At 45.5% G+C, this 9,515-nt stretch overlaps 1 protein-coding gene across 1 annotated transcript; it reads right to left on the reverse strand.

The window, feature by feature from the left end:
• Nucleotides 1–211: 211 nt before the first annotated feature.
• Nucleotides 212–1,162, reverse strand: LOC141155458 (olfactory receptor 12D1-like). Its single transcript, XM_073642323.1, has one exon. It carries the CDS (start codon nucleotides 1,160–1,162, stop codon nucleotides 212–214), a length of 951 nt encoding a protein of 316 aa, XP_073498424.1.
• Between the last annotated feature and the right edge of the window lie 8,353 nt (nucleotides 1,163–9,515).

Raw genomic sequence — 9,515 nt, forward strand, 5'->3', positions numbered from 1 at the left:
AACATCACTTCTTCCATGTACATTCACATAGCAAAGCATTTTAGCCATTTACAGTATAAGACCTCAAGTGCTTGGCGGAAACTAGAGAATTGGCCAAAAATATCCAACATGACAAATTCTCTTTTCAACCAAGGTTAGTTGGTACGTGTTGCTGAAGATCATGAGACATCATAAAGGTCTACTGGGACCTTTGGAGATTTAGCTGATTTAGCTAAAAGTGTACTTGTTTTAGTGCTTGACCTTCAATAAACAGTTTCCTAAAACCCCTTTTCACATCTTTATTTCTTAGAGCATAGATAATGGGGTTCAATGCTGGCGTGATGACTGTGAAGAGGATTGCCATCAGTCTGTCTTGCTCCAGGGAATCCTTAGTCGCTGGTCTCAAATATGTGCAGAAAGCAGTTCCATAATACAAAAGGACCACAGTAAGGTGGGACGTGCAGGTGGAGAGGGCTCTACTTCTACCATGCTCTGACCGCATATTCTGGATATTGGTTGCAATAAAGCAGTAGGAAATGATTATTAGAATGAATGTTCCTACAGCTACAGAACCTGTCACTATATTGACCATGCTCTCGTTAATATGTGTGTCGGTACATGCCAACTTCAATAAAGGTTTTATATCACAGTAGAAATGGGTTATTTTGTTTAAGTGGCAGAAAGGAAGCCTGGAAGTCAAAATTGTATGGGTCAAGGAATATAAAAACCCAACAAGCCAGGACGTGAAGGCTAGTTGCAAACACACAGCCTTTGCCATAAGGACATGGTACCTCAGTGGGTTACAAATGGCGACGTAACGGTCATAAGACATTGACATAAGAAGCATGGCTTCTGTGCTTCCCAGGAAATGAAAGATGTGGAGCTGGACTATGCAAGCTTCGAATGTTATTTTCTTATCTTCTACAAGTAAACCGGACAACAATTTAGGGACTGTTGTGGTTGCGTAGAAGAAATCCAAAAATGAAAGATTTCCCAGTAAAAAGTACATAGGAGTGTGAAGACCATAATCAGCAATAATCACTGCCACAATGCTTAAATTACCAATAAAGCTTAGGAGGTAGAACATAAGAAAAGTAACAAAAAGTACAACCTGTAACTGGGGGAGATCAGTGATCCCTAGAAGTATGAATTCTGTTACATGGGTCTCATTCAAATTTTCCATTAAAATCTGTAAGTGAAGTATGCAAAGGTTCATTAAAAGTTTTTTCCTCCCCAAAAAAACACAAATTCACAATCAATTTAGTTTTTCAGATTCCATTCTGGGTTAAAGGGATGAAATTTCCAAAAATGATTCATGTATCTGTATTTTGCGTGGTGGAGGCATTTACTACACAAACAAAAACATACCTGTCACTAATTTGTGCAGATGAATAAATTCACAGCCTTGAAGACAGCTAATCGGCTCAATATTGGGTATTCAGAAGCTCTGGGGTGGCACACAGAGGCTTAAACTGAGTACTAATAGAAAAACTGTGAACAAAACTGAAATTATGATACGACTACTGCAGAACCTGAAGGAGTGAAGCATAATGCAGGGATTCAGGGATAACATCTACACATTTTGAAGTTATCCAACTTCTTCCTTAGGATATAACCACACTCAAGGAAGCAGTTGGATAACTTTGAAATGCGTAGATCTAATAACCGCAAAAATAAAAAATGCTTTTTATTCTTCTCCATCTCCCCAGTCCATTCGTGATATTTCACCAGAAAACAACTCTTTACTTCAATACAGCTAATCTTCTGGTCCTATGACCCTTGGTTTGCAGCAGCTGGTATATGCCTAGAAATTGTTGCAATTGCAACACCGTCAGGTGAGCATGCACCCCTCTTTTATATTAATAATATCATTTGATAAAACCCTATTTTCTCTTCTTTGCTCCCCAGTCCTTTTCCCGACTACTGTCATTGCTTAGTACAAAGGGAGCTGCAGTTGCAACCTCCACCCAGAACAGGTGGTGCTGGGGTGGGCTTACTGCTGCCAGTAACGGTATACTTGAGCAATGACTGTAGCCACTACGAATGTATGACTGAAAGACACTGGCTCCCAGGAGGAATCAGTTTTTATTCTCTGAGGATAGCCAGCTTTGTAATGCTATTAATCTGCAATTTAACCCTGCTAGTTAATAGTGTTTGGGGTCATGACAGATTCCCATTAAATATTTTTTAAAAAGTAGTCTACTGTGGTTAAACAAGTAAAAAAGCAAAACAAAAACATAAAATAACAAAAGAAAAAAAAAAACTAGGAAATTCAAAAATAAATTACATTCCTTTCAGCCAGTGTTACGCTCATGCCTGGACTAACTGGCGTGAGCGTCGTTAGTGATCCCACTGGACCATGAACCGAGGAGTGCCTGGAGGGGCGTAACTAAGTATCAACTCGGTCCGACCAAGGTCGCTCGGCGGCTCAGTTGACTCCGTGAACCAGGGAGGAACCGAGCAGAGGGACCAGGTGCTACTCCGGGTCAGACCCGGTCACAGCTGTTGACCCACACCGGGGAATGCAGGAACGGGAAGGCACAGCTGGTATGCAGACAGGTGGGTACTGGCAGGCACGGCTGGTATGCAGACAGGCAGGTACTGGCAGGCACGGCTGGTATGCGGACAGGCAGGTACTGGCAGGCACGGCTGGTATGCACACAGGCAGGTACTGGCAGGCACTGTTGGTATGCAGACAGGCAGATACTGGCAAGTATGAACGCAGGCTGGATAGGGACCAGTACAGACTTGGATACAGGAACAGAGCCACAAGTGCGGTGGACTAGCAGAGCAGAACCGCAGGTGTGGAGGACAAGCGGGGCAGAGCAGAGCGAAACCGCAGGTGCGGTGGACGAGCAGAGCAGAGTGAAACCGCAGGTGCAGTGGACAAGCAGAGCGGAGCGAAATCGCAGGTGCGGTGGACTAGCAGAGCAGAACCGCAGGCGCAGAGGACAAGCGGGGCAGAGCAGAGCGAAACCGCAGGTGCGGTGAACAAGCAGAGCGGAGCAAAACCGCAGGTGCGGTGAACAAGCAGAGCGGAGCGAAAACACAGGTGCGGTGAACAAGCAGAGCGGAGCGAAACCGCAGTTGCGGTGGACAAGCAGAGCGAAACTGCAGATGCGGTGGACAAGCAGAGTGGAGCGAAACTGCAGGTGCAGTGGACAAGCAGAGCAGAGCGAAACCGCAGGTGCAGTGGACAAGCAGAGCGGAGCGAAATCGCAGGTGCGGAGAACTAGCAGAGCAGAACCGCAGGCGCGGAGGACAAGCGGGGCAGAGCAGAGCGAAACCGCAGGTGCGGTGAACAAGCAGAGCGGAGCGAAAACGCAGGTGTGGTGGACAAGCAGAGCGGAGCGAAACCGCAGGTGCGGTGGACAAGCAGAGCGGAGCGAAACCGCAGGTGCGGTGGACAAGCAGAGCGGAGCAAAACCGCAGGTGCGGTGGACAAGCGGAGCGGAGCGAAACCGCAGGTGCGGTGGACAAGCAGAGCGGAGCGAAACCGCAGGTGCGGTGAACAAGCAGAGCGGAGCAAAACCGCAGGTGCGGTGAACAAGCAGAGCGGAGCGAAACCGCAGGTGCGGTGAACAAGCAGAGCGGAGCAAAACCGCAGGTGCGGTGAACAAGCAGAGCGGAGCGAAACCGCAGGTGCGGTGAACAAGCAGAGCGGAGCGAAACCGCAGGTGCGGTGAACAAGCAGAGCGGAGCGAAACCGCAGGTGCGGTGAACAAGCAGAGCGGAGCGAAACCGCACGTGCGGTGAACAAGCAGAGCAGAGCGAAACCGCAGGTGCGGTGGACAAGCAGAGCGGAGCGAAACCGCAGGTGCGGTGAACAAGCAGAGCGGAGCGAAACCGCAGGTGCGGTGAACAAGCAGAGCAGAGCGAAACCGCAGGTGCGGTGAACAAGCAGAGCGGAGCGAAACCGCAGGTGCGGTGAACAAGCAGAGCAGAGCAAAACCGCAGGTGCGGTGAACAAGCAGAGCGGAGCGAAACCGCAGGTGCGGTGAACAAGCAGAGCGGAGCAAAACCGCAGGTGCGGTGAACAAGCAGAGCGGAGCGAAACCGCAGGTGCGGTGAACAAGCAGAGCGGAGCGAAACCGCAGGTGCGGTGAACAAGCAGAGCAGAGCAAAACCGCAGGTGCGGTGAACAAGCAGACCCTAGCGAAGCTAAACCGCAGGTGCAGTGAACAAGCAGGGCAGAGCGAAACTGCAGGTGCGGTGAACAAGCAGAGCAGAGCGAAGCGAAACCACAGGTGCGGTAAACAAGCAGAGCAGAACAGAGCAGAAGGTATAGTCAGACAAGACAGGGCTCTGTTCACATGGAACAGACTGAAAAATACAGGAAGATAGTTAGAGCACAGGAGGTAGATATGGAGGCAGGGAAATGGGACAAGCAGAACCAGATACACGCAAGGTACTTAATATGAAGTAGCAAGTGGACACAAAACTCACAAACAGAAGTACAGAGACAACGAGTTGGAGTTAGGTGCAGGTTCAGACACTGCAGGAAAAGGGAAGGTTCGGACATAGAGACAAACAGGTAATGGGCTAGGACACAGTTCAGACAGGAACTGATCCAGGAACAAGATACAGGAACGAGCCTGGGAACTCAGCCCCGAGGGTGGCAGAACAGACTAGAAGTCACAGATACAGGTAACAGGCCTGGGTATACAGCCCCCAGGGTGGCGGAAACAGACAAGATACAGGACAGGACCTGGCAACTCAGTTGCACAGAACACACTGTAAGTGTTGCTCAGGCACCTCCTACTGGGTGGAGGGAGTTTTAGTATCCAGTGACTCACAGCAATAGGCTGGGGAGACATTAGGAGTGCGCACACAGTAACTATAAGAATCAGGCAGCAACCGCGCCGCCGTCCTAAGCAATCAGACAAGAGAGCAGGTACTGGAGCAAAGTGTGCAGCCTGGACTGATAGGTAAGATGGCGGTCTTGCATGGTGGGAGGTGGTAAGCCATGCCAGCACGCCGCCAGGGATGTTACAGGCAGTTCATTCTTTCTTTAAGCATTCTGTAAAAGAATGGGTGCACTGTACAAAATGTTGTAGGTGAGATATCCTAAATTCACGATAAAAAATCAGTTTTCCTATCTGCTGACACAAGTTAATGTTAAAAACAAAACAAAAAACACACATATAATGGCATGTAAAGTTTGTGCACTCCTTGTCAAAATTACTGTTATTGTGAACAGTTAAGCAAGTGGAATTTGAAATGATCTCTAAAAGGGCTAAAGTTACAGATGACACATTTCCTTTGTATGTTCAGAAAAAAAAATCAAAAGGAAAATAGGTCGGTTGCAAAAATGTTCCCCATGCCATTGGCTGCAACACAACGCCAAAGCATGATTGATCCACCCTCATGCTTAATGGTTGGCGTGACGTTTTTTCCTGAAATTCTGTGCCCTTTTTCCCCTTACATACCTTTGATCATTGTGGCGAAAGAGATCTATTTTAACCTCATTGGTCCACAGGATTTCTTTACAAAATGCATCAGGTTTGTTTAGATGTTCTTTTGCATATGTCTGACACTGAATCTTATGGTGAGGATGCAGGAGAGGTTTTCTTCTGATGACTCTTCCATAAAGGCCATGCAGGTGTGCAGGCATCTCTGAACAGTAGAACAGTGTATCACAACTCCAGAATTTGCTAAATCTTTCTGAAGGTCTTTTGTAGTCAAGCAGGGATTCTAATTTTCCTTCTCTAGCAATCCTACCAGCACCTCTCACTAAAATTTTTCTTGGTCTTCCAGACCTTATCTTGACCTCCACTGTTCCTGGTAACTGCCATTTCCTAATAACATTTCGAACTGTGGAAAGGGCAACTTGAAAGTGTTTTATTGCTATCTGCTTATAGCCTTCTCCTGCTTTGTGGGCCTCCACCATTTTCATTTTCAGAGTGCTAGGCAGCTGCTTAGAAGAACCCATGGCTGCCGTTTTTTTGGCACAAGGTTAGAGGAGGCTGGGTTGTTAAAAAGCTGGGAAATTGGCATTACCTGGCCTTTCCTAACTATTATAGTGAACAATTCATAACCATCACAGGCTAATTAGGGTCTGAAACATTGGTCAAAGTTATTGAGCACACAAATCTCCAAGGGTGCACAAACTTTTGCATTGACCCATTTTCCTTTTTCTAATTTTTAAAATGTAAAACATGACTTGTAAACAATATAACATGTTCAATTAGTGCACAGTCCCACTTACTATAATTAACAACTCAACAAAATAAAATGAATTTAATAAATGTGTCCTAGCATGTAACCCACCAAATTGGCATTTAAGTGGTATATTTCTCCCTGTTGTGGACAGTGGAAAGGAAGTGAACTCAGCTTAGATATTGCAGGAGTGTAGTTTCTTTTTAACATATACTAATTACTCCTGACGTAAATTGAAAATTACAAAAATTATAAAATCTAATCTGTCTTACATAAAAGGATACATAGGAACGTTATACACTTGTCAAGCTGTGTGGTATTATTTCTAATACCTGCTCATTCTCAACTGTATAATGCCAAAACGACAAAGAAAAACCCAATCTGCCCCACAAAAAAAAGAAAAATAAAAAACCTTCAAATAAAAAGGAAGAACACTGTACTAATACTATAGCAATAATCCAGCTAAACACTTCTCACTTATCACTGATCAAGCTTAATGTGAAGTATTAGCTAGTGAACAATGCACCTTGTAGAATAGTAATCCAAGCTGTAGTAAGTGTCTGTGAGAAGGAAAATAAAGGACAAGAAAAAATAAAAAAATGCAAATAACTGCACTTACCCCCAAATAAATCAAAAGGGAGATCAAGAAAAAAATTCTACAGTTCACGGGCAGAAAATCTATTGTGGCCTTCACATTAGAACAACAACTAGACCTCTTTGTATTCGCCAATTTATGTTGCTTTCATAAACCCTAAAGGACCAACAAGTCCCGATGCAATTAACAATTTGTCGATTCTCTAGAGAATTTGTATGCATGTTTTTGTAAAATTAAAAATATTGATAACTCCTATAATAACTATTGCATAGCTATTGAATTTTATGCAATCTTTATTAGAAATAAAACGAATTAGAGGTAGATGCCAGTAAAGTTTATAGTGGAACATTTTAAAATTCGCTCTGTAAATGCAGTATACTTTTTTTTTATTAAGGGATTTTCCGACATTTTAAGTAAGTTTGCCAAAGTGCTGTAAATAGTATAAAATAAAAATTAGTCATTACTTACCCATTTATTACCACACTGTTTTAGCTCCACTGATATTTTAGCAGTGAGTTCATATATGTCACTCATTTATTATACATGCTTACATCATCGTTGAGGCCAGTGATGGTCTACAGCATACATGTAAATGATTTTTGTGACTTTATTAGTGGTGACCGAGTGTGATCGCCATTGCTCGGTACTCGCCCAAGCATCACCCTGCTCGACATGTTCAGCGAGCAACTCCGGGATGCTCCGGCTGGAGCTCTAGTCCCTGCCCTGCATGTTTGGCGCTCTTTAGAGAGCCAATGAACATGCAGGGATTGTCTGCCACGCACTGTAATGCCGTAGCCATGTTGGTTGTGGGCATTACAGTGCTAGGCTTGCACAGTCTACCCCAGAAACAGGCAGAGTAGGAAGAGGTGCTGCTGTGTGAGGGACCGAAATGGCGGCATAATAGTTACATATAGGTAGTGGTACTCCAGAAGTATATATATATATACATATATATATATATCCATCTGAACTAACAGTCCTTCTGAGGACTAATCCAGCTGCATATATTCAGTGGTGATAGCAGGAGTTAGGCAGGCAGGCAGGGTTTGTGGCAGTGTATACAGCACAAGAAGGTCCATTGCACGTTCTGTCTGCTCCTGCTGTTAAAGATATCCGTAGACATAGCCCCAGATATCATGGGACAGGGATAATTTTTTTTTATCTTTATCCTGATTATTAGCTTAAAAAGCAATCCAGAGTACACTATTTTACTGCTCCATTTGCTTGCTAGCACTGCAGAATACAGCCAGATCTTTTCCATCATCAGACGTGATCCCATATTACAGTGATAAAAATCCAAAAATTTGTAGGGAAAGTGGAAAATATTATCCTTCATTTACAGTTTGTAGCAGTGTGTCAGTGAAGATATTCACACATAGTCACTGTGAATAATAGGAAACTACAAGCCCGCTATTTTAAACCGTTGGACTCCGTCAGACGTATCACATATAACTGTGGTACAAATCCCGCCATTTGTAGCGACTGTGGAAAATATTGTCTTCCATTTAAAATGGGCAAGGGACGGGGAAGTGGACGAGATGCTGATGGTGCAAGCAGAGGCCGAGGCCGTGGGCAAGCTGAAATTGTGCCACAACAAACACCCACATCTTGTCGCCCGACCTTCCTTTCCCAATTGCTAGTGGACCGCAGCACACCACTATTGAACCCAGAGGAGTGTCAAAAGGTTGTTGGTTGGATAGTAGATAATGCTTCCAGGCTCTTTGCCACCACCACCACCACCCTGTCTTCCACATGGTCCACTCTCAGCCGTGAGTCTGGACCACATATTCCTCACCCTGATCCTCCTTCCTCCCACCATGCCGAATGCCCAGAGACAACTGATCACTCACTTGGACACTCAGAAGAGCTGTTCTCTTTTCCATTTATAGATTCGGGCCTCTCACCTGGCCAGCTTCAAATGGGGCAAGAGGAGAATGCGTGTAGCGATGACTAAATATTTGAGCAGCCACGGATACATGAAGGCGACGTTGGGAAAGTGCAATTACTGTAGCAAGAGATGGATGATGATGATGAGACACAATTGCCAGAAAGTCAGGAGGAGGAACAGGGTGTGGAAGTTGAAGACGAGGTGATGTACGATGAAGTCACTGACCCAAAATTGCAAGGTGACAAGCAGAGCGAGGCCAGAAGCACACAGGGGGAGGGAGGCGTAACACCACTACAGACAGGAAGAAGCAGTGTGGTGGCCACAGACACAAGGCGGGCAACCGTTCCCCGGTTTCCAACATGATGAAAATTGCCAGTACAACTGTTAGGTCTTCCCGAGTCTGGTTCTTTTTTAAAGACTCTGCAGATAACCCCAAAAGGCCATTTGCGCCATCTGCTATGCCAGCATCAGCAAGGGTAGCAAAACTAGCAGTCTGACAACCACTAGCATGATCAGGCACATGACAGCAAAGCACCCGACTAAGTGGTCCAGGAACAGTGTCTGCGGTTGACACCATTGCTCGTTCCACTGTTGTGCATGCACGCCAATTCCCTGTCCATGGCGCATGCGAAGATACCTCCTGCCAAGCACCTTTTGTTGCACACTCTACTAGCACCATCAGCATCCACGTCCATGTCCTTGTCGCAGTGCAGTATTCAGTTGTCCCTACCCCTTTCCTTGGAACACAAGCGCAAATACGCAGCCAATGCCCCACAGGCCACACTACTAAATTCTACTTGCACTACTTGCGCTTGAAATCTTGCCTTTTAGCCTCATGGAGACGGAAGCTTTCCGCAACCTGATGGTGGCAGCTGTCCCTCGGTACTCGGTCCC

This window comes from Phyllobates terribilis, unplaced genomic scaffold (genome assembly GCF_046119375.1).
Source record: "Phyllobates terribilis strain yellow unplaced genomic scaffold, ASM4611937v1 Scaffold_7__3_contigs__length_470593459, whole genome shotgun sequence".
Taxonomy (NCBI): domain Eukaryota; kingdom Metazoa; phylum Chordata; class Amphibia; order Anura; family Dendrobatidae; genus Phyllobates; species Phyllobates terribilis.